Genomic DNA, 24,217 nt, shown 5'->3' on the forward strand with positions numbered 1-24,217 from the left:
GGAGCTAGGTGTGTGTGTGTGTGTGTGACCTCATCCTCCAGTCATCCACAGGGTTCTCATCTGAGCAGGAAACCTCCAGGTGAATGTGATCTCTGTGCCTCAACACCCCGGCGATAAGTCAACATTCTCACTAGAACTCTCCAGACAGGAAGTCGATTTCTCAGTAGGTCTCGTCTGACAGGAAGTCGATGTGTCAGAAGTGAGGAGAGAGACTGGATGAGAGCAACCCCCTAGAGAGCAGCTGTGGAAATAACCCAGCACAACACAAACGCACAACACACACTCGGCACCTCACGTTTACCTTCAGGAGAAACGCTGTGCTTGGACAGTCTCTCCGTGACTTCTAATCAGTCATGTCATATTCGGAAGCAGAAATAATTAAAGTGTCTTGGATTGAAAACGCTGTCTGTGACCTTGTGTGTGGTTTGTCTGTTACTGAGGAGAAGGGAATGGCTACCATATCATGATGAGCAAGACGTCATCTGAAATGAAACGACTCATTTTATTACATAAAAGGTTCATGATGTAAAATGATATAATAATAGTTGTAAAATGATACTATAATTGTTCCATAAACATTTACAGTGCTGTATTCTGGCATTTGAAGCCGAGCGTGAACTTTGGTAAAACACAGACATAAAAGTAATAAAAAGGCTCAGTGTTTATGCTTACCCTCTCGTATCAAAATGACGTACAAATAACTTAAACCTGAATTGTGCTTCACAAACGTCAACATACAAAATCAGATATTCCATACAAACAGGAAGTCACACACACACACTCACCATCGCCCTACACACACACAGTGTCTGCCTGTCCAGGTCCGCCGGGCTAGCGTGTGCGTACGAGTGAGGCCAAGTACACCCAGACAGAGAGGACATTGTTGGGGTAGGGGTGCACGTACACGGCCAGGGCAAACTCCACGTTGGACGCCTCCACGTTGTGGACCCCTGTGCTGTAGACCGCCTCCACCACGGGCCGGATCTCTGAGAAGGGCAGGTGGAGGGGGAAGCCTGAGATCTGGAGGAGGAACATGGAAAGGTTCAGGAGAGCTGGAGCATCACCCGGTAGTCTCCCAGCCTCCCCCCCAGCCCCAGCCTCACCCTGTAGTCTCCCAGCCTCCCCCCAGCCCCAGCCTCACCCGGTAGTCTCCCAGCAGGCTCTGCAGCTCCAGGCGGTGCTCGTCCGCCACGTCCCGCCCCCTGCTGAGCTCCAGTCGGGGCAGGAAGTGGCGCAGCGTGGAGGTGCAGTACCGGTTCCAGCGTGTCGGCTGCCGGGGGCGCCACTCCATGATCTTCTCCTTCAGGATCTTCTCTACCCTGCAGGGAACACGTTCAGACCGGTTCAGACTGCTATATTCTGGTTCACACAGAACCCCCCCCACCGGCCTATCCCCTCTCACCGGTCCTGTCCCCACCCCCCTCCTCACCTGTCCTGCAGCTCTGCAGCAGCGGTCTTGTCCGTGCGGCGATAGACCAGCTCCTCAGGCTGCAACATAAGATAGCACAGGTCAGCAACATGGCCTTGGCACACGTACACACACACGTACACACACCCTGGAGAGTGTACCTGCACACTGGAGAGCCCAGGGTTGGGGAAGGAGCGGGAGAAGAAAGGCTTCCACAGCTTGGCCTTGGTCACGTCAAAGCTGATCCTCATAGGAGACGTGTACACCTGGGTGTTGAACCAAACCTGGAGCAGCAACCACACAGCCGTTACCACTGGGATTAGAACAGCGCACGGCATTCATTACCACTGGGATTAGAACAGCGCACTGCATTCATAAACCCTGGGATTAGAACAGCGCACAGCATTCATTAGCCCTGGGATTAGAAGGAAGCTGCCTCACGTTGTCAGCGCTGACCAGGCAGCCCACGGCCTGCAGGGGGCAGAAGGTGTCGTACTGGCCGTAGAACTGACCACTGCAGGGGTTCCACACCAGGTAGCGACTCTGCTCATAGGTCAACACGTAGGCTGTGGGGCCCTGGGAGGAGAGGACACACACAGCGTTATACACATACACACACACCATCTCACACAAACTGTTTCAAACACAAAGCAATCCACACAGCTTTCAGACACAAAGCATCTCACACACACACACGCACACTGACAACCATCACCTCAGGAACAGCCGTGCCGATGATGAGCCAGGTCTTCTTGCCCAGGGACAGGAAGTAGTTACACAGCAGCACGGCGTGCTCCTCTTCATCTCCCGCCAGCAGCGTCAGGAATTGCTGAGAAGAATATCAGAGAGACAGACCTGTAGAGTATGAAGGCCTGGGACAGGCTGAGGTAGAGAGAGAGAGGTTTCACTTACATCGCAGGTGCTCCACAGATCGCAGACACCAGCAAACGAGACGCTGTCCGGCAGGGAGGGGATGAGAGACACAAACCTGGCAACCAGCTCCTGGGAAGCGACAGAGAAGGAAGAGGGAAGTTTAAAACCGGCTGCTGTGCGGCACTCCCACCACCAGGGGGAGCCCACTTTAAAACATTGAGAAGTTGAGACAACAACGTCAGAAAGGAACATAGCGCGGAGGTTTGCACGGTGCTGACCGCGGTGTCCTGGGGGCTGTTGGGAGAGGCGTCCAGCAGCTCCTGGGGGGGGTTGAGGGGGCGCAGGAAGCGCGTGATGAACACCGTCTTCCCGTTGATGTCGATGACGGTGGTGAGGCACGGCCGGTCCGGGAGGCCCAGCGCCGCCTCGCGCTCAAACGCCTCCGACGCCTGCAGCACCCGCTCGTTCTCCTGGGAGTCAAACTGAGACAGGGGTCGGGGGGTCAAGGGTCATGGGACGTTACGAGGGCTGTCAAGGATCTGTGGGTAATGTCGAGGATGGGGGGGGGGGGCTAGTCTGATCTGATCTAGTCTAGCAAGTGGCACAGTCATGTGACCAGCAGCTCAGTCATGTGACTGAAGAGTTACCTTCACCTCCTTCATCTAGCAGAGGCAGCAGAGCGAGGAGAAGAGAGGAGACAGGATGCAAACAACAAACCGATACGAAAATAATATGAATGGTAAAATTAAGGTAAACAAAGGAATTAAATACAAAATTAAACTCATGTCAAGACACCAACAGGCAGGCAGGCAGGTAGACAGTTAGACAGACAGACAGACAGACAGTTCGACAAAACGGCCTTACCTTCTCCCTGACCGTTTCCCCAGGCACCAGCTGGGGTTCTATGGTGATGAAGAGGGTGATGAAGGCTCCCTCACTCAGGCTGCGCACCGCGTCGTAACCCCCCTCACTGCCCAGGCTGCGCTCCTTGCTGTAGCCTAGCAACACCGCAGGCGTGTCCACCTTGAATGTGCCGTCGATCTGCCACAACGAACACACTCGGATCAGACTGGGTAGGTCAGAGATCAGCCTGCTCTGCTCTGCTGTGCTTTGGGCTGGCCTGCTGTGCTGTGCTTTGGGCTGGCCTGCTGTGCTGTGCTGTGGGCTGGCCTGCTGTGCTGTGCTTTGGGCTGGCCTGCTGTGTTGTGCTGTGCTTTGGGCTGGCCTGCTCTGCTGTGCTGTGGGCTGGCCTGCTGTGCTGTGCTGTGCTGTGGGCTGGCCTGCTGTGCTGTGCTGTTCTGTGGGCTGGCCTGCTCTGCTCTGCTGTGCTGTGGGCTGGCCTGCTGTGCTGTGCTGTTCTGTGGGCTGGCCTGCTGTGCTGTGCTGTGCTGTTCTGTGGGCAGGCCTGTTGTGCTGTGCTGTGGGCTGGCCTGCTCTGCTCTGCTGTGCTGTGGGCTGGCCTGCTGTGCTGTGGTGTTCTGTGGGCAGGCCTGTTGTGCTGTGCTGTGGGCTGGCCTGCTGTGCTGTGCTGTTGGCTGGCCCTGCTGCGTCTCACCCTGGACTGGAAGTAGATGGTGCTGAAGGGGATCCTGACGGCTCCCAACCAGTGTTTCTCCAGACGAGTGTGGAGCTCCCTGCCCCGGTCCAGCTCCTCCTGGTGCACAGAAACACACACACGTCACCACACAATCAGCATCACGCACACACACACTGAGCCTCATCAGACAGGCTCACAATGCTGTGCCGATACCAGTCGACACACGACCAAAGGTCAGAGGTCACAGCTGCTGAGGCCACATAGGTCCACTCACCCCTCCCACCTCGTAGACAACCTCGTCGAAGATGTTGATGAAGACCTCGTCCTTCACGGCCTGCAGACTGGCGGTGCTGTAATCTCCGTTGGGGGCACTGTGGGGGGGGGGGGGGGGGGGGGGGACACATCAGGAGGTTGGTTAGCAACGCCAGCATATATCCAATGACATCAATACTGAGATCATACGACAGTCAATGGTGTTGCCAGGGTGGAACAGTGTTGCCGGGATGGAATGGTGGGGGTGAGCAGGCGGGGCCTCACCTGAAGGGCAGCGCCAGCTCCTCGTTCCAGCAGGGGTTGGGTCCGTCGGCCGTGGTGGTCTGGAGGAGCGTCCTCTGGAACGACACCTCCACAAAGGGCCGCACCTGGACCTGGACACACACACACACACACGCGTGTAAGATACACACACACACCTACGAGCCCCCCCCTTCCCTCACACAGCTGGTGGTCAGGCAGCAGTGTACCTGGTTGAGCAGCCAGTCGCTGGCCTGCGCGGCACTCTGGGAAGCCGGGCCTGCGGAGAAGGCCTCTGTGAAGGAGCGAGACGACTTGGACGCCACGGCCGCTTTGCTGGGAGACAAATACACAGTTAACAACCAATGATACCTCACCCTTACGCTGTCCCAATTATACCTCACCTCAACCTCCACCCTGCCTGATTGGGGATGGCATAGGGGGTACCTGGTGTGAGGTAGGAGGGTTACCTGGTGTAAGAAAGGGGGGGTACCTAGTGTGATGTAGGGTAGGGGGTACCTGCTATGAGGTAGGGGGTTCCTGGTGTGAGGTAGGAGGGGCCTGGTGTGAGGTAGGGTAGGGGATACCTGGTGTGAGGTAGGATAGGGGGTACCTGGTGTGAGGTAGGGGGTGTCTGGTGTGAGGTAGGGGGTACCTGGTGTGCGGTAGGGTAGGGGGTGTCTGGTGTGAGGTAGGGGGTACCTGGTGTGAGGTAGGGTAGGGGGTACCTGGTGTGAGGTAGGGGGTGTCTGGTGTGAGGTAGGGTAGGGGGTACCTGGTGTGAGGTAGGGGGTGTCTGGTGTGAGGTAGGGTAGAGGTTACCTGGTGTGAGGTAGGGGGTGTCTGGTGAGGTAGGGTAGGGGGTGTCTGGTGTGAGGTAGGGTAGGGGGTACCTGGTCTGGGGCTTGCGTACGGGGATGTCGTAGGCACGGATGATGTTGAGCAGCAGCTTGATGTCCCCGTCAGAGAGGTTCTGGGCCGTCACCTTCTTCCTCTCCTTCCTCTGGGGCTTCAGGGGCCGCTTGGGCTCAGCCAGCTTGAACAGGTTCAGGCCCAGCACCCTGGGGGCCATGGCAACACACACACAGTTAGGCCCAGCACCCTGGGGGCCATGGCAACACACACACAGTTAGGCCCAGCACCCTGGGGGCCATGGCAACACACACACAGTTAGGCCCAGCACCCTGGGGGCCATGGCAACACACACAGTTAGGCCCAGCACCCTGGGGGCCATGGCAACACACACACAGTTAGGCCCAGCACCCTGGGGGCCATGGCAACACACACACACAGTTAGGCCCAGCACCCTGGGGGCCATGGCAACACACACACAGTTAGGCCCAGCACCCTGGGGGCCATGGCAACACACACACAGTTAGGCCCAGCACCCTGGGGGCCATGGCAACACACACACAGTTAGGCCCAGCACCCTGGGGGCCATGGCAACACACACACAGTTAGGCCTGGCACACTGAGGGTACAGCCATAATCACGCGGTCATACACACACACAAGCCCACACACACACACACTCTCACGTGCACAGACACACTTACAGACATATGCACGCTCAAAACACACAGAGGCAACCACATCTGATACAGGGGGAATCAGAGTCTGCTGCTGCTGGAGGTCTACATGAGTATCTATCCTTCACTGACAGAGGAAACTATGGCAACACTGCAGTATCATGGGATGTCACCTACAGACAGACACACACAGGGAGAGGTCAGGGGAGTAAGAATAGAGAACCCTAGCAACATACCCGTGCCCTGCACCCCTGCACCCAGAGAAGAGGACACGACAGAACAGAGCACAAGGTTACCAAGCAGACCATGAACACAGGAATCAGAGCAGAACCACATGAATGAATGAAAACAGACAAGGTTAGTTCAAATGACGATGGCGTGCATGCCACCCAAAACAGAGATTGTGCAAATGAAATGAAAATTGGACATTTGAAAAGCTAGGAAGCTAGCGATACATGTGTAGCTAGAAAACCACCAGAGGTCCGATCATTCACATCCACGCTCAGACAAACCAGACACAAACACACCAGACCAGATGAGACCTGACCAGACCAGACCAGATCAGACCAGATCAGGTTTATGTTCTCAGGCCTGGCAGAACTCAGGACAGTGTTACTACAGACATTACTACAGGCTAGACCTGCCCAGAACTCCAGTTCCCACTGACAGCTCTACTGCACTGAGACAGCGGGCCATGAAAACAGAGTTAAGACTGACGCCAGGAGATGAGAAACTCCCAAAACTGTGGATCATCACTCACCTGCTGTCTGTGCTAATGTGAACCATATGTACCGAGTCGAAATCACATCTGTCACACACACACACACATCATCACACGTCCTGCAGTATGCTGTAGTCCCACTGAAAGTCATCATGACATCATGACTCCGTGTTTTTACCCGATGCTTGGAACCTCCTCCTCGACCACCAGGTCCGACAAGAGGAAGTGATGCTTAGCAACCAGGAAACGGTTGATGACCGACTCTCTGATCTGAAAGAGAGAGAGAGAAGACAGAGGGCGAGAGAGAGAGAGAGAGAGAGAGAGAGAGAGAGAGAGAGAGAGAGAGAGAGAGAGAGAGAGAGAGAGAGAGAGAGAGAGAGAGAGAGAGACACCACGTCAGACCCACTGCAGAATAACTAGCATGTCAGGTGATGCCTCCCCCAGGTCAGAGAGGGTCTCACCTTCTGCAGGTACTTGGCCACCAGGGCCCTGTGGGCGTCCAGGTGTTCCTTGGTGTCGATGACCTCCCCCTCCTTCAGCCTCCTCTCATACTCCTGCAACCACGGAACAACAACGACCCTGGATGAACCTCCGGAACCTTCTCCCATCGAGGTGTCCTACCTGGAGCGCCGTGTCTGTGTGTGGAACCCCTTCTCTACCTGGAACACCTTCTCCGTGACCTCTCGCTCCAAGGCAGGAACACACTTGTAGTTGCGAAACTCGGCCACTTCCTGACTCCGCAGACGGAGCAGGCGGAACCTGCGGGAGCGCTCCATTTCCTCCTCCGACAGGAAGGTGAACTCCTCCTGCAGCTGCTCCAGACGGAAGTACTCCGGCGCCCTCACCTCGCCACTACTGGCCACCTGGGGGGAGGGGGGCGGAGAGAGAGAGTAAGAGACATAGGGAGACAATGGCATAGAGAGAAGGGAGAGAGAGGGAGAGAGAGTGGTCAAGAGACAGAGATATCAAGTCAAAGTGATAAAGTGAATCTCCTTCCGAGGCCTCTTGGGGTCGTGACCCCCTGACCTTGCTGACCTTGAGCAACTGCATGATGGCGGCGTTGTTGGGGTCGTTGGGGTCGAGGCGCGACTCGGTGGCCCACTCGCCCAGCTTCCTCACGTCGCTCAGACCGGACGCCCCGATGCAGGCTACCGCGTCGAGCTGCTTCAGACCACTAGAGAGAGAGAGAGAGGGAGAGGGATGGAGAGAGCAAGGGTGAGAGAGAGAGAGTGAGCGAGAGATTGAAGAATGGAGAGAGGGAGGCAGAGAAAGAGGGATAGAAAGAGAGGGAGAATGATGAAGGGAGAGAGAGTGAGACGGTAGCGTGTCAGCCGTATGTTCAGCAGTCTCGCACGTGACCAGGGCTGGGTCCAGGGAGGGTGTCGTTCAGGGTCCAGTACTGGGACCAGTGCATGACCAGCACGGGGTCAGGAGGTCCTACCTGTGCATGGCGCTGGGGCGCTGGGCAGTGGGCGGGGCCAGGGGCAGGCCGTCCTCCCCCAGGGCCCAGGACACACAGCAGGACAGCTTCCCAGAGGTCAGCAGGGTCAGACGGTTACTGCCGTCCGCCTCGAAGGAGAAGGGCACGTCTGAGAGAAAAACAGGGAGACAGAGAGAGAAAGAACGAGAGAGAGGGATGGAGGAAGAGAAAAGGGGGGAAGAGGGTCTAGTCTCACTGAATGTGTGTATGTGCATACGTACAAGTGCTAGTGTGTGTGTGTGTGTGTGCGTACCACTGCCCACGCCCTCGTGGTCAAACATGACCCTGAGGTTGCTGCTGAACTCCAGCTGCTCTGTGGGGGCGCTGCCTGTCAGGGTGGAGGGCTCAGGGGCCGGCACACACACCTCCGCCAGGAGAGAGGACGACGAGCCCACCGCCTCAAACACCTGCAGGGGGGCGGACATGGACGCACAGGCAGACAGGTAAGCAGGCAGACAGGTAAGCAGGTTGACAGGTAAGCAGGTAGAAAGGTAAGCAGGCAGACAGTCAGTCAGACAGACAGTCAGTCAGACAGACAGTGTTTAAAACCTGTTAAGACTTCTATTGTACAATGACATGGCAGCCTGTTTCTATGTAGCGGTCTTATACTACGTTATTAACTACTGATCTCACAGGGGCAATGTCTGAAGATCCAGATATCCAGAAGGAGAGACCCTCCAGAAAGTGAGACCCTGCAGGAAGGTAGAGACCCTGCAAGAGATAGCTTCTGTACCTGCAGTTTGATGCTCTCGGGCCAGTTGATGATCTTCAGGTTGAAGATCTGACCAAAGTGCACTCTGAAGTCCGAGGTGAGGGAGCGACTGTCCGTTCTGGAGACTTCTTTGTCGTTGTACAAAACCTTGATAAAGAGAGATCGCTTGGCCACGTCCTCTCTCCGGGAAGACTCCGCCCTGCAGGACAACATAGAGACGCCCCAGAGACTCACAACCTGCCTGTCTTTGCAACTTTTTCATTCCCTGTCTGCCCCTCTCTGCCCCTCTCTGCCCCTCTCTGCCCCTCTCTGCCCCTCTCTGCCCCTCTCTGCCCCTCTCTGCCCCTCTCTGCCCCTCTCTGCCCCTCTCTGCCCCTCTCTGCCCCTCTCTGCCTCTCTCTGCCTCTCTCTCCTTATATATTTATGAACCTTTAGATTTCATTCATTGACCAGACGTTTCCATCCAAAGTGAAATAATGACATGCTCCACATGCTAATAAAATTAAAACAGTAGAGCAGAAAATCAAGGATCAGCGAGTGCCTGACCATAGCGTTACCTGGGACACTGGTCGTTGGTGGTGATGTTCCCTGACGTGGTGAGCTCCGGGACCAGGATGGGATCTCCTGGTTTCCTGCGGATCCTGGACGCTTTCTCCCGGACCTCTTGCTCCACGGAGCCCAGGTCTGGAACGTCCGGGGGGCGGGGCTTGGCAGGCCCCTCCCCCAGGTCCCCGCCACCGTCATCCTGGTCGTCGTCTTCGTCGTCATCGTTGTCGTCTTCATCCTCCTCCTGGCCCCTCCTCTTTTTCTTCTTCTTCTTCTTCTTGGCTCTCTGAAAGGGACAGGGTTGCTTGTTGTGACACGCTGTGGGGGGGTTTTCACGCCCATCCTTCCTCCGGAGAGCGATAATGTTCCCTCTCCAGAGAGAGCGACCCCCACCTGCTTCCTCCTCCAGTCCTTCCACTCGTCCTGCTGCCTCCTGAAGTCGGCCACCTTCCGGTGGTAGTCCTCCTCGGCCTCGGCCCGCAGCTCCATCGCCTCCATCTGGATCTCCTCCTCCGCCCCCTGCTCGTCCGCCTGCCGGTCCACCTCCTCCCTGGGTGAGGGGGGGGGGAAGCGGGGACAGAGGGAGAGCGATGGAGGGGGAGGCGGGCAGAAGGTGGGGTAAAAAAGGGGGCCTGGCGGATCTGTGTATGTGCGTGTGTCTGTCTGCGTGCGTGGGGTACCTCCTGAGATAGAGCTTGAAAGGTGTGTTGGTGAACCTCTGGAAGTCCCTCAGAGCTTTGATCTCCTTCCAGGACTTGATGATACTCTTCAGCAGCGTGCGGTCCTTCTCCTGCTCGCTGTCCCTCAGACGCCGGGTGTTCCTGTCGCAGAGAAGAGCCAGCATCCTGTATCATCCAGGCCAGCTTCCCGGTTTCCCCCGGGGAAATCTAGGCTCAACCGAGGCCTAACCCCGCCCCAGTCACCTCAGGAGCGGAGGCCATCTTAAGGGGAGCTGTGATTGGTTCCTAACGGTCGGTTGCTCACCTGACTTCCTGTATGTATTCGGATATCCTGTGCTGCATGACGGGGCTGAGGCTGTGTCCTCGATGGGTCTCCAGCATGGTCCTCAGGGCATTCCTCAGACCACTCAGCTACAGGAGACAAGGACACAGGAGGTAGGAGACAGGAGGAAGGAGACAAGGACATGGGAGGTTACAGGTAGGAGACAGGAGGTAGGAGACAGTACCTCATATCACTGAGCCCCACCCCTAGGAATATCTTCTCAGTGTCTAGTCTGTACCTTAACAGTGAGGCGTCTAGTCTGTACCTTAACAGTGAGGCGTCTAGTCTGTACCTTAACAGTGAGGCGTCTAGTCTGTACCTTAACAGTGAGGCGTCTAGTCTGTACCTTAACAGCGAGGTGTCTAGTCTGTACCTTAACAGTGAGGCGTCTAGTCTGTACCTTAACAGTGAGGTGTCTAGTCTGTACCTTAACAGTGAGGCGTCTAGTCTGTACCTTAACAGTGAGGTGTCTAGTCTGTACCTTAACAGTGAGGTGTCTAGTCTGTACCTTAACAGTGAGGCGTCTAGTCTGTACCTTAACAGTGAGGTGTCTAGTCTGTACCTTAACAGCGAGGTGTCTAGTCCGTACCTTAACAGTGAGGCGTCTAGTCCGTACCTTAACAGTGAGGTGTCTAGTCTGTACCTTAACAGTGAGGTGTCTAGTCTGTACCTTAACAGTGAGGTGTCTAGTCTGTACCTTAACAGTGAGGTGTCTAGTCTGTACCTTAACAGCGAGGTGTCTAGTCTGTACCTTAACAGTGAGGCGTCTAGTCCGTACCTTAACAGTGAGGTGTCTAGTCCGTACCTTAACAGTGAGGTGTCCGGTGAGGTTGTTGTGCTGCCTGGTGAGGTGCTGGTCGTACAGCTGGGCCAGGCGCGCTGCCAGGACGTGCTCGCGGCTGAAGAGGGGGTGGTGGGAGAAGATGAGGCCCGACACGTCCACATCCAGCTGGTAGTCTCCCTCCGTGTCCCTGGGCCCAGTCAGGTACAGGCTGGCCGGGCTGGAGAGCAGAGCCTGGGGTGGACACAGGCAGCACACCCCCTCAGCAGGCACACAGACCCCCACTGACTCACACAGTGGTGGCCGGGTTGTGTGTGACGTGTTTGTGTGTTTGTGGTGGAGTGGTTTAGTGGGTGTGTTTCTGTGTACCTTCCTGTAGAACGTCTGCAGGGCGGGGTCCAGGTCGCCCTCTAGGTGGAACAGGGGGGGTCTGGTGGACGATTCCTTGATGGGGTCGGGCAGGGCCATGATCCTGCCGTCATCCCCAAACCACTTCCTGCCCTGCTCAGAGAAAACAGCCAATCAGGGACCAGTAAAATGGATACATACTGATGCAAACTGATGACGATCACTGGCTAGTTTATGTTATCATGTTTATATTTAGTATTTTGGAATTGATCAAGTATTTGTAGTCTAATCTACTCTGTTCTAATTCAATATAATCTAGTGCTGTGCTGATCAAACAATAAGGGTGTCGGATGGTCGCGATGGTTTAGGTTAGAGTTAGGGTTTATGTTACTGTGGTGTTGCTGGTTTCAGGGGTCAGGGTGTTTCCAGGGTTACCATGGCGCCGCTGATGTACCTGCTCCTGCTTCAGGATACGGTTCTCCAGGATGTTCTGATTGGTCAGGCATACAGGTGGCCTCTCCCCCACGTACAGCCCCTCCTCCTCCAGGAAGCGAGGACGCATATTCTCCGCCAGTTTACAGGCGGCCGGGGCTGTGACCACGACACAGACAGACGAGTTACAGGGAAGGGACTTGTTCTCAAAACACGCTCCTAACCTCCCTCCCATCAACCTCACAAATCACCTCATAGTGTTTCAAGAGCTTTGGAGTTAAGTAACACGTTTACAAACAAAATTTCCTAACAGAATTACGACAGGAGACAGGATTTTGACAGGGGAGTTGGTGTGTTTTGTGGAAGGTACCTCTCTCTGGAGATCAGCTTTTATGAAGAGATACTCTGGTGGAGTTTTAGATGTTCTCCTTGGCTGACTGTTCTCTCTGGGTGAATGTCCTCTCTGAGTGACTGTTCTCCCTGAGTGACTGTTCTCCCTGGGAGACTGTTCCCCCTGGGAGACTGTTCTCCCTGGCTGACTGTTCCCCCTGGGAGACTGTTCTCCCTGGGTGGCCGTTCTCTCTGAGTGAATGTCCTCTCTGGCTGACTGTTCTCTCTGGGTGAATGTCCTCTCTGAGTGACTGTTCTCCCTGGGAGACTGTTCCCCCTGGGAGACTGTTCTCCCTGGCTGACTGTTCCCCCTGGGAGACTGTTCTCCCTGGGTGACCGTTCTCTCTGAGTGAATGTCCTCTCTGGCTGACTGTTCTCTCTGGGTGAATGTCCTCTCTGAGTGAATGTCCTCTCTGAGTGAATGTCCTCTCTGGGTGACTGTTCTCTCTGAGTGAATGTCCTCTCTGGGTGACTGTTCTCTCTGGGTGACTGTTCGCATGGGTGTGTTCAGGTGTGGCCATGCTGCATCACCTGTCCTCATGCTCGGCACAAACAGCAGCTCTTTTTCCCGCTGGAGACGGTGCCAGTAGCCCACATACTCCGCCTTCTTCACCACCAGGAAGTCCTGAGCTGATTGGTCGATGATGAAGAGGTCCTCCTCCTCTCTCACCAGTGGGGCGTCCTCGTCCTGCAGCGTAAACAACAACATCTGCATTACTGCAGTGTAAACGACATCTCACTGCTCGTACCTACGCATGAACACTGTATGTGGTCACGTTTCCTCTCCTGTGTGTCTGATGGACATGTTTCCTTGTTTGGCAGTTTGGAGGCTCTTTGTGGCCTTAGAGAACACGTCTGTCGGACATCTGGTGCTGTCAGCAGGGACGAGTGGATCAAAGATCTTCTGAAGACCTTCTTCCCAAAGAGTCCTAAATGCTCACTGCACAGAACCACAGCAGATCTTTGGTTTAGTTCTGCTCTGGGACATGGACGTGAGCTTCTGCTTTGCGTCCACAGTCGAGGTCGGTTGAGTTTTAGTGAATCGAGCGAGCTGAACGAAAAGCTCACCACATTTATTTTCGGGGGGAGAAAAAAGAACATTGTATTTAGTAATGTGACGCAAGTTCAGTTTTACCCTCTCCTGAGTGTTCTCCTCATCTTCCTGTTCTCTTCCTGCCTCGCCTGCTTCGCCTTCCTCCTCCTCCTCCTCCTCCTCCTCCTCCCCCTCCTCGTCCTCCCCCTCCCCCTCTCCTTCTTCGTCCTCCTCGCCAGCTACCCTGGGCCTTCTCCTTCTCCGGCCGCGTTCCGTCTCTTCCTGAGGCTCGGGGTCAAAGTTGAAGGTGAAGAAGTTGTATGCCTCCTCTGCAGTGGGTAGACCCGTCTCTGCCTGGGAAACCAATGAGGTTCAAAAATTGTCATTCATAAAAAAAAAGACATAAATCCCCAAATAAGGTAATCAAGTGAACCACAACTCGAGGTGATTCCGCTTGGCCTTCCGCTCACTCTGGTCTCCAGCCTCACACGCCTGGCAGCCTCCCAGAACTTCACTCTGGTGTGGAGGGGGGAGGAGGAGTCCTCTTTCCCGGTCCTGTCCGGGTCAGCCTGCAACACACTGGGGTGATCAGCGCTCCGGAACAGAGAACACAGAGATCCTGGTTCTAGTGTGCCGTGTTTGCGAGTCACGGTGCTGTGTCACGGGGCTGGGTTAGGGTTAAGGGCTGTTTGTTTCGTGTAGTTGTGTCTGTGGGGGGACAGGGGGGTCACGTGAGGTCCTCACCTCTCGGTCAAACCTGGTGAGGGCGTCTCTGTCTCGGAGGCTCTGCAGGCGACTGGCAGGCTCTATCGAGGCCTCCTTCTGCAGCAGGCTCTCGGCCTTAGACTGGAACAACAGCAGACACACACTGAACAAGAGCCATAACCCTGTACATCAGCACGCGCCACATCACGCACGCAATACAGCCTTCATGATGCTATTCCCTCTACATAGAGCTTTATGTAGGGAATTATGGGTGCTGCAGTGCAGAGGGTTCTGTGTGGTTGAGAGGGTTCTATGTGGTAGATTGGGTTCTGTGTTTACCCTGGCAGCCAGGAGCTTCTCTTTCATCCGGATCCTCATGGAGGTCTCCAAGTGGCTGGGTGTGGCCTGGGCCTGGACCTGGGTCTGGGCCTGGGACAGGGGCGGCAGACCTGGAGGATGCACACAGGTCATAAGACAACACACACATGGACAGCAGATGGGAAGTGGCAGGTATAAACAGGAAGTGGCATGTCTAGACAGGAAGTGGTAGGTATAAACAGGAAGTGCATGGTGACGGACCTCTCTGGCCACCGGTGGGGGGTCTGGAGAGGATGGATGGCTCGTCTGGCTGGTCATCCTCACTGAGGCGCTGGACGTCAGAGATCTCCTCCACAGTATCCTGACTGGGCTCGTCTGCAGACTCCTCCAGAAGCTTCGAAACAGGAACGAGCATTGGAGCAAATCAGACACACTAATCACACAGAACCAGACATCCCCACGGGGAAGCTAACACAACAACGCAATTTAATTCCAAATTTAACGTTTTAATCCCAAAACAAAAAAAACAACCATAAAATCATTGACTTAAGATGATGAAGACAAAGTATTAAGTAAGCTTACCTTCTTTTTCCGTCTCTCCCTCTGGGCCTTTAGGGTGCGTTTGAGTGTCTCTCCAGGATCCTCCTCTCCACCCGTCAGCTCCTGCAGCAACACAATCGAACATGAACAAATCAAACACACTCTCCCACTTCTTGACTGCTGTGGTCAACTGCCTCAGGGTCTGTCTACACGCACCACTAGGCTGCGTCAACCCTCAAACCATGACTAGGTCTCAGCTCACCACAACTACATTTACACATTATATATTTTGTTTGACCTTCTCAGGAGAGCTTGTTTGTAGCGTCACAATGCCGCTCTTGAAAGAGGAGAGAGTGAGCACGGTGAATGTATTGGTGGGACAGGACACTGAAGCACAGAGCAGGACTCAGGGAGGAGAGGAGACTAGGCAGATCTTCAGAGAGGAGGAGAAAGGAGAGGACAGCACTCAGGGAGGAAAGGATAGAGTAGTCTAGACTGGTGTTCAGGATGGAGAGAGTAGAGTCTACGACCACAGAGACACTACTGGAGAGAGAAGCAGTCTAGACAGGTGTTTAGGTAACAGCAATGGTCAATCACAGGATACTGAACTCACAAACACAGCACACACTCAATGGAAGCTACAGGCTAGCTACAGTGGTGCAGCTGCAGGTTAGCTAGTAGCTATAAGCTAGCTGCAGCTCCCAGAGAGGTATAGAGGCCAGCTGGCTAGCCTGTAGCTACAGCTATGGGACAGCTTAAGAGCTAAAGAGCTGTTGTAGCTAACTAGTGGCTACAGCAGTCAGGGAGGCTGCAGGGAGAAGCACACCAACCTCCATGGTCGTCTGTCCTCTGTCCTGACTCCCCTCTGGTGGAACCAGAGCCTAGCAGGTAGACAACAGCACTTAGACACAGTGTGTGTGTGTGTGTGTGTGTGTGTGTGCGTGCATGAGAGAGAGTGCTTCCCATTGGTTTGAATTGTTAGTAAAAGGTGCCTCCCTCCTGGGTCTTGTTGAGTCTTGCTGGAGAACAGACTCTTTTCCTTCTCTTCCCCACACTTGGTCGGTCTGTCTGTCTGTCTGTCACACACACACACATTCTGTCTCCAACATTCTCTCTCCTCCCTCTCCGCACCCTCTCATGGAATCAAGAGGCCAACCATTCATAGGCTATTCCACTCAGAACACAGGCCAACAAGTAGCCTAATATTGGCTGTTGGTGAAACATTTAGAATTTATTAGACATTTCTATGATGGAATAACAATCATTTATGCATTTACCTGTGTGTCATCTTTGACTTTTACCAGAGATTCTTGCAAAGCCTGCCGTTTCTTTCTCAGTTTTTCCCGTAAATCACGTTTTCTGCGCAGTTTCTCTCGTATATCTCTGAGATGGGGTACAATACAAAAGTTAATACCATGACGGGAACAAAAAATGTATTCATCCAACAGACGTAAACATAAACGATGACTAAAAGCTGTCCATTTCTGAACGAAAGTTCACGTAAAATTAGTAATTACCCCGTGGAAGAGAGCATGATGTTGTTATTCTAAACAGACACCACTAAACTCTTCAGCCCTTCAAGTAGACTCCGAGGAAACAGCAACACTGTATCCTAGTGAAGCGGCCAACTTCTCTCTGCATTCATTGTAACAAAGTATGACTGCCAATGTAACAACTTAACATTCACTCCGTGGAACAATGGTGGCTAATGGTTACTTTGTGTTGAGTTTCTCGTGCTAAAACATGATTGGCATGATGTAGAAAATACTATAGCCAGGATTGGGTAAAGGATACCATAATTACAGAGCTTTGAGGAAAACGATATCAATACAGAAATATTTAATAAAAGCTCAAAACATGAAACAAAGGTCCATTATTGATTTTAACGGGTTACATAACACCACTTTCAACAATGCGATAGCAAACTCATAATTTGAGTAATTCCCCCCGTGTTATATTACTAAATAGCTTACCGCTATGCCGCTGCCTGGTAACGGGAGATCAACTACGTGTCTACCAACCTTGAAACTAGCTTTGGTGTATCCTACCTTGATTCTTTAAACCGCCCAAGAGAAGCCGGGTTTTCATTCATCCAAAGGGATGTCAATCCAACAATCTTTTTTTTTTTTTTTGGCAAAAACACAAATCATTACAAAGGTATTGACTGTACGTATATAAATACAGTAGCCTACGTAAATAAACATAAACCCATTACAACAACGCCAATCTCTCAACGCATCAAACATTTCCGTTCTACGGTGTCCCAAAGCTTCCATTGCTTAGAATATTTTACAATCAAGTTTATAGGCTACTTCCTTCGAGGGCGGTTCTAGGCACGGGCGAACCGGGCAGGCACCCGGGGCGGTATGAAGAGAAGGGCGGCATTTTCCTGCATTTTTGTGTATGGCGCCCTCTGCTGGCGAACAAAAGGTAGTGCGTTTGTGTGTTCAAAACCATTGTCGTACGGTTTACTTGGTTGGGGAGGGGGGCGGCATGGATGAACTTCTAGCAGGGGAAAACCTTCCCCGGGGTGCCAAATGTGCTAGGACCGCCACTGGATCGAATGTTAAGGAATAACAAGTTCAAACTGACACGCATTAAAGGCACATTGCAGAATTCCAGTTATCTGGCAGCAGTGTAGTGTACAGATCCAGGAAGGGCTTGAATCATTTTTTTGATATCCAAAGATGTTCCAACACTTCTTTGCTCAACGTTATGCAGACTCGACGTCAGTGTGGATAACTCCACACAAAAACATGAATTATTTGACTGTGGAGTTTTTCAAGCGTTATCACCTTGCTCTCAGCTTCGTAACTCTCAGCTCCTCCTCTTGTTTCCTATTGGTCCACACATGGACGCAGGTAGGAACTGGAACAAGAAGCTAAGGATTTGCAGGAAACGAAAGTAAAGATGGACTCCAGTCTACGTCAATCGAATTGCATACATAGAAAGTAAAATAGAAGAAAAAAAATGTCCATATGGAAAGTTCAGTAGAAGATCAAGGATCAGAGGTGCGTAGTTCTACTGTTGTTTTGTTGTCTGACTCCAGGAATAGTCAGTCGCAAATTAATTGTTCTGTCTATGTGTTTTAACAGTGAACAGTATTACATGGTTTGTGTTACGGTGGTCAAAGTCTTTAAAGTAATGTAGAACTTTCTTCATAGATTGGCACTGCCTCTGAAATGAGTGTCTCTGGAGAGAGGAAGGACGACACTGCCACTGAAATGAGTCTATCTAGAGAGAGAGAGGAGGACACTGCCTCTGAAATGAGTCTATCTGGAGAGAGAGAAAAGAGAAGCATTGTCTCCAAAAGAGGTTTATCTGGGGAAACTGAGAACACAGCCAAAAGGTACAGAAAAAATGATCAAGTTAATGTGTGTTTGAGTTTCTCTATCTGGATGCTTGTCTATGTGATCTTATCAATTGCATTTTTTATGCAACCTCGGGTAAGTTTGTGTAAAGTTTGTCATGGAGTAGGCATCGCTGATGAATAGTACGAGCACAATGTGTGTATTTACACTATCGGGTCATAGTCAAGGTTAGGGAAATGCAGGGGCGAAAATCTGATCAACTTTGTGGTGCACAATAACATTGCCATTTAGTCAAGAGCAGTTCCTAAGGGGGAATACACCTGTAGCACATAGCCTAAACTTAAACCTAAAAATGCTTATAATGTGTCTATAATCAGCAGTCCCTTCATTGATCACCACATACATTTCAGGATCAGACCAGCATCACCTGCACCAAGCTGTGTGTCCATGAAGAGTAACAAGTCTATGAATCCACCTATCGTGTTCAAAGACATTCCTACTGAACACAGTATTGAACAGCCGAGACCAGCCTCACCTGTACCCAGCTGTTTGTCCATGAAGAGTGACAGGTCTATTGAACCACCTCCACGTTTCAGTTCAGAAGATGGGCCTTCTAATGAGGAAGGGTGGGTAATGTCCACTGCTGGTATTCAATTGTACTTTAAGGAGACACAAATGGCTAGAATTTAGAAGTATAAAATTAATCATGTTGTTTTATTTTAGTTAACCAGGTAGGGCTCATTGAGTTGTAAAATACATTTTTGTATTACAACTTGAAAAAAAAAAGTTTAGTAAAAGAACAACATAATCACTGGAGTATAATATAATTACAGATCAGGGAGTCAACTTAAAAATCAAATACTGTCTATCAATAATTTAAAAACATCAATCTGTGACTGATCTGTGACAGACTGTTGTAAGGTGAAGGTACACATGTATCACTGTGATGTACACAGTTGCCACTCCTTCCCCCAGCCCACCAAATGTGCTAAATCAGTTTTTAATTATTATTTTATTATTCACAGATATCAGCAGGACACACAGTCTGAACATCTGTCCTCTGTATTCACGGTGTGTTTTGAATGTTTCTGTTCACGTCAAACATAATCATTGGGAGATTGTTATTATGCAACTGTATAGAACATTTTAATTCTCTGTTTCAGGAGCTTGATGAGACTGTCATCACATATGTGAAGAACGAGTTGAAAAGGTTCAAGAGTATTCTGAGTTCAAATTTCCCAGAAGGCTCAGAGAGTGAGAACCAGGAAGTGATGGACCCTGAACATCAGAAGCAGGAGAGCAGTGCCCGAAAGGGAGCTCTGAAGATCACACTGCACGTCCTGAGGAACATGAACCAGAAGGAGCTGGCAGACAAACTGGAGAAAAGTAAAAGACTTCACTTAGTCTTTGTAAACCGCTGGATAGTTCTTAACTCAATCAAGGCTTATGATGGAGTTGGCAATACAACACAAACAATAATTGTGTGATTATGGACATAACCTTCATGTTTTCAGCATTAATGTCTTTAATATTCGTAAATTGCATATGATAAATACAGTATGCCTGTTTTTGTTTATTCAGGGGTGCATCCTCATCATAAACTCACACGGAAACTCAAATCTAAACTGAAGAAGAAGTTTCAAACTGTGTATGAGGGCCTAGCTAAACAAGGAAACCCAACGCTTCTCAATAAGATCTACACAGAGCTCTACATCATCGAGGGTGAGAGTGTAGGGGTCAGTGATGTACACGAGGTGAGACAGATTGAGATGACATCCAGTAAAGCAGCAAGACTAGAGACAGCCATCACATGCAACAACATCTTTAAACCATCAGAAGGACAAGACACATTCATCAGAACCGTTCTGACAAAAGGTGTTGCTGGCATCGGAAAAACTGTTTCTGTGCATAAGTTCATCCTGGACTGGGCTGAGGGAATAGCCAATCAGGAAATCCAGTTTATCTTTACACTCCCATTCAGAGAGCTGAATTTGATGAAAGGAGAAGAGCTCAGTCTGATCGAACTTCTTCATCGCTTTTCTGATGAAACAAAAGAATTGGAAATCACCTACTACAACAAGAACAACGTTCTGTTTGTCTTTGATGGCCTGGATGAGTGTCGACTGCCCCTAACCTACAAAAAGAGGTGGTGTGATGTCACAAAGCCCACCTCATTGGATGTGCTGCTGACAAACCTGATCAGAGGAAACCTGCTTCCATCTGCTCTCATCTGGATAACGACTCGACCTGCAGCAGCCGATCAGATACATTCCGATTGTGTTGACCTGGTGACAGAGGTACGAGGGTTCAATGACCCACAGAAGGAGGACTATATCATGAAGAGATGCAGTGATGATATCCTGGCCAGGAGAATCATCTCACACATCAAGACATCAAGGATCCTCTACACCATGTGCCACATACCAGTCTTCTCTTGGATTACTGTTACAGTCCTTGAACACATGCTGAGAACAGAGAAGGAAGAGGAGATACCCAAGACTCTGACTGAGATGTACACAACCTTCCTGGTGTTACAGACCAAACAGAAGAAAGTGAAGTATCAGGAGAAAACTGAGAAAGATCCACATTGGGATGAAGAGAGCATTCAGAGTATTCTGTCACTGGGAAAACTGGCCTTTGAACAGCTGGAGAAAGGCAACCTGATTTTCTATGAAGACGACCTGACAGAGTCCGGTATTGATGTCCGTGATGCCTCTGTGCACTCAGGAGTGTTCACACAGATCTCCAGAGAGGAGAGTCCAGTCTTCCAGGAGAAGGTGTTCTGCTTCGTCCATCTGAGCTTCCAGGAGTTCCTGGCTGCTTTGTTTGTGTTTTGGTCTCTTCTTAACAAAAATGAGAATCTCATGTCTGAACCTCAGTTCACCTCATCCACATCTGAAATTGAGCTCTACAAGAGTGCTGTGAACAAGTCCTTGCAGAGTGAGAAAGGACACCTGGACCTTTTCCTCCGCTTCCTCCTGGGCCTCTCACTGGAGTCCAACCTGACACTCTTACGAGGACTTCTGTCTCAGACAAGAACCATGTCGAGCCGTGAGGAAACAGTCAGGTACATCAAGATGAAAATAGGAGAAAATCCCTCGCCAGAGAAATGCATGAATCTGTTTCATTGCCTGAATGAACTGAATGATCATTCTCTAGTGGAGGAAATTGAATACTATCTGAGACCAGGATGTCTCCCAAGCAAGCAATTGTCATCTAGACAGTGGTCAGCTTTGGTCTTTGTGTTGCTGACTTCAGAAGAGAAGGTGGATGTATTCGACCTGAAGAAATACTCCAGATCAGAGGAAGGTCTTTTGAGGCTGATGCCAGTGGTCAAAATCCGTAGCATTGCTTTGTAAGTATTAATGTATCTGTATTTGGATATCAAGCTTCTACTTTCTAAAGCCGGTCACCCCACTAGCACTGTGTATTAGTAGTTAGCCAACACTCAAGTTTGCCAGGTCTCTAATTTTGACCAGGAGATACAGTTTATGGGTACATTTATAATATAATACAAATAATTGTAATAAGAAATGTATGGTAAGCTGCCTGGGGTAAGATCTACAGTGTCTGACTATTAGGGAAGTTTGCTACACTGGCTCATTAAAGGTTTTGTGAATTTAATGTTATTTCAAGTTAGGGTTAGTTTATATTTCTTGCTACATGTTAGCTTTCTTTCCAATTGTGCTAATAAACATAATATAATAACTAAATGTAAGGTGTTACTGCTTATACTAGATGAAACAGAAATACCTTTGCAAGAAGGTGTTCAACTTTAGGGGGTGGTATGTATTGTGGTTAGTATATCTATATTAGGACATCTATAACTATAATTATAGAGCATAATAATCATGTATGTTCCGTGTAATTTCTAAAATATTTGCCTGTTATAGTGTGAAAACAAGAAAGGGATGACATGTTTTGTCTTCTGTTTTCCTATTTTCATCCATTCAGGCTGAATGACTGTAACCTCTCAGAACGGTGCTGTGAAGCGCTAGCCTCAATGCTCCCCTCCTCAGATCTGAGAGAACTGGACCTGAGTAACAACAACCTGGGGGATTCAGGCATGAAGCTGCTCTCTGCTGGACTGGGGAGTCCTCACTGCAAACTGGAGACACTGAGGTCTGTAAACAAACCATATACTAATTCACGTACAATTCGTTTTCCTACTTTTAACACTATTGAGTGGTTGTTGTATGTTAGCAGAATCTGAAAAGGGAATAAATTGCAAAGAACTGGATCATGCACTTGATTTTTCTACTCTTAGGTTGAGTCGGTCTGTTTCACATCATCTTTACCTTCACTCATCGTAGGCAGTCATTCTTTAATCCTACTACCAGAGGATTTGTAAATCTTCTTGAATTTGTCATCATTACAGGCTGTCAGGCTGTCTGGTCACAGAGGAAAGCTGTGCTTTTCTGGCCTCAGCTCTGAGATCCAACCCTTCCCTCCTGAGAGAACTGGACCTGAGCTACAATCATCCAGGAGACTCAGGTGTGAAGCTGCTCTCTGCTGGACTGGAGGATCCACAATGCAAACTGGAGACACTCAAGTAAGGAGGGATCGCGTCGAAAATATTTTGCAATGACTTAGCTTTCATAGGTCTCCCTCTAGTCTCCTGTCTCTCTTCCACCCTCCTAACTTAAGGGGATGGTATGTATTGTAGTTAGTACATTTATATTAGGACATTTATAACTTGAAGAAAACCCATAATAATCATGTATGTTTTGTCTGTAATTTCTTAACTATTTGGCTGTTTTGGTATGAAAACAAGAAAGGGATTACATGTTTTGTCTTCTGGTTTCCTATTTTCATCCATTCAGGCTGAATGACTGTAACCTCTCAGAACGGTGCTGTGAAGCGCTAGCCTCGATGCTCCCCTCCTCAGATCTGAGAGAACTGGACCTGAGTAACAACAACCTGGGGGATTCAGGCATGAAGCTGCTCTCAGGTGGACTGGGGAGTCCTCACTGCAAACTGGAGACACTGAGGTCTGTACACACCATATACTAACTCACATAACATTTGTTTTCCTACTTCTAACACTTGAGTGGTCGTTGTATGTTAGAAGAATCTGAAGAGGGAATTCATTGCAAAGAAATGGAATATGCACTTGCATTCTCACCTCTTAGGTGGAGTCAGTCTGTTTAACATCATCATTACCTTCACTCACAGGCATTCATTCTTTAATCCTACTACCAGAGGTTTTGTAAATCTTCTTGTATTTATATTAATTACAGGCTGTCAGGCTGTCTGGTCACAGAGGAAGGCTGTGCTTCTCTGGCCTCAGCTCTGAGATCCAACCCTTCCCTCCTGAGAAAACTGGACTTGAACTACAATCATCCAGGAGACTCAGGTGTGAAGCTGCTCTCTGCTGGACTGGAGGATCCACACTGCAGTCTGAAGACACTCAAGTAAGGAGAGATCACGTCAAAAACATTTTCCAATGACTAATGCCTTAATGATTGGTTGTGTTTATTACAGTCCTGTGATGCCCATCGATTGATTGATTTCATTTTACTGTTGTTTAGATTTATTGATTATTGTAAGTATGTGAAGTTTTTATTTCTGATAATATGTCAAAAAGTGCTTCTCGAGAACATTACCTAGCCTGTCTTTAAATCTAAACACATTACAGCAACTGATGTGCTGGATGCCTGTGTGGTATTAGATCCGTTCCATTGTTCCTCTGCTTATCTCTACAGTTTAGATCCCAATGGAGAGTGCTGGATCAGACCTGGGCTTCAGAAATGTGAGTACTAAATTAGAAGAATAAAGCTTTTACTTCTCTTTGCTGTCCTGGATGAAAATATATGTTGAATGAAAGAACGCCTTTCGAGACCTGAGTTTTAACACATTTCCTTCCAAGGAGAAGGGTGAGAGAGAGAGGTTGTGGAGAGAGGAGAGACGGGTGAGAGAGAGCAGGTGTTGGAGATTAGATGAGTGAGACGTCTTTTAAGGGGCAAGGAGAGAGAGGTTGGGAGAAAGAGAGAGAGATGATTAAATTGAGAGAATTGAAAAAGGGAAACATTCTGATGT

General features: G+C 50.3%; 2 protein-coding genes across 2 annotated transcripts; one reads left to right on the forward strand and one right to left on the reverse strand.

Annotated features, from left to right (window-relative positions):
• Positions 1 to 502: 502 nt before the first annotated feature.
• On the reverse strand, positions 503 to 16,876 carry cc2d2a (coiled-coil and C2 domain containing 2A). Its single transcript, XM_084675819.1, has 39 exons — positions 16,841 to 16,876; positions 16,385 to 16,502; positions 16,145 to 16,250; positions 15,698 to 15,748; positions 14,910 to 14,990; positions 14,589 to 14,721; positions 14,349 to 14,458; positions 14,049 to 14,150; positions 13,775 to 13,873; positions 13,407 to 13,658; positions 12,803 to 12,959; positions 11,904 to 12,040; positions 11,471 to 11,602; positions 11,126 to 11,335; positions 10,303 to 10,409; positions 9,999 to 10,139; positions 9,712 to 9,868; positions 9,330 to 9,604; positions 8,794 to 8,971; positions 8,314 to 8,467; positions 8,022 to 8,169; positions 7,616 to 7,754; positions 7,240 to 7,443; positions 7,042 to 7,134; positions 6,759 to 6,850; positions 5,225 to 5,392; positions 4,562 to 4,667; positions 4,356 to 4,465; positions 4,093 to 4,189; positions 3,837 to 3,935; positions 3,146 to 3,322; positions 2,560 to 2,763; positions 2,321 to 2,410; positions 2,124 to 2,237; positions 1,850 to 1,984; positions 1,570 to 1,692; positions 1,430 to 1,488; positions 1,142 to 1,319; positions 503 to 1,020 (listed from the first exon to the last, which is right to left on the reverse strand). Exons 2-39 carry the CDS (start codon positions 16,399 to 16,401, stop codon positions 832 to 834), a joined length of 5,124 nt encoding a protein of 1,707 aa, XP_084531945.1. The 5' UTR covers positions 16,402 to 16,502; positions 16,841 to 16,876; the 3' UTR covers positions 503 to 831.
• Positions 16,877 to 18,042: 1,166 nt separating this feature from the next.
• On the forward strand, positions 18,043 to 23,596 carry LOC146254635 (NACHT, LRR and PYD domains-containing protein 12-like). The gene is made up of 9 exons (XM_084675820.1): positions 18,043 to 18,216; positions 18,589 to 18,804; positions 19,204 to 19,249; positions 19,342 to 19,564; positions 19,760 to 21,533; positions 22,133 to 22,300; positions 22,557 to 22,730; positions 23,002 to 23,169; positions 23,419 to 23,596. Exons 1-9 carry the CDS (start codon positions 18,050 to 18,052, stop codon positions 23,594 to 23,596), a joined length of 3,114 nt encoding a protein of 1,037 aa, XP_084531946.1. The 5' UTR covers positions 18,043 to 18,049.
• The last annotated feature ends 621 nt before the right edge of the window (positions 23,597 to 24,217 follow it).

This window comes from Hypomesus nipponensis, chromosome 16 (assembly GCF_054491055.1).
Source record: "Hypomesus nipponensis isolate SF chromosome 16, ASM5449105v1, whole genome shotgun sequence".
In the NCBI taxonomy this organism is placed as follows: Eukaryota; Metazoa; Chordata; class Actinopteri; order Osmeriformes; family Osmeridae; genus Hypomesus; species Hypomesus nipponensis.

Bases quoted from the DNA above. Each gene is read 5' to 3' on its own strand.
- cc2d2a (XM_084675819.1), bottom strand. The intron at 11,336-11,470 runs GTACACAGAAAC...TGTCCACCCCAG, and splicing joins TGCAGACGTTCTACAGGAAG to GCTCTGCTCTCCAGCCCGGC. The intron at 2,411-2,559 runs GTCAGCACCGTG...GTCGCTTCCCAG, and splicing joins ACAGCCCCCAGGACACCGCG to GAGCTGGTTGCCAGGTTTGT.
- LOC146254635 (XM_084675820.1), top strand. From the start codon at position 18,050: ATGAGTGTCTCTGGAGAGAGGAAGGACGACACTGCCACTGAAATGAGT. The intron at 18,217-18,588 runs GTACAGAAAAAA...CATACATTTCAG, and splicing joins ACTGAGAACACAGCCAAAAG to GATCAGACCAGCATCACCTG. The intron at 22,731-23,001 runs GTAAGGAGGGAT...TCATCCATTCAG, and splicing joins TGCAAACTGGAGACACTCAA to GCTGAATGACTGTAACCTCT.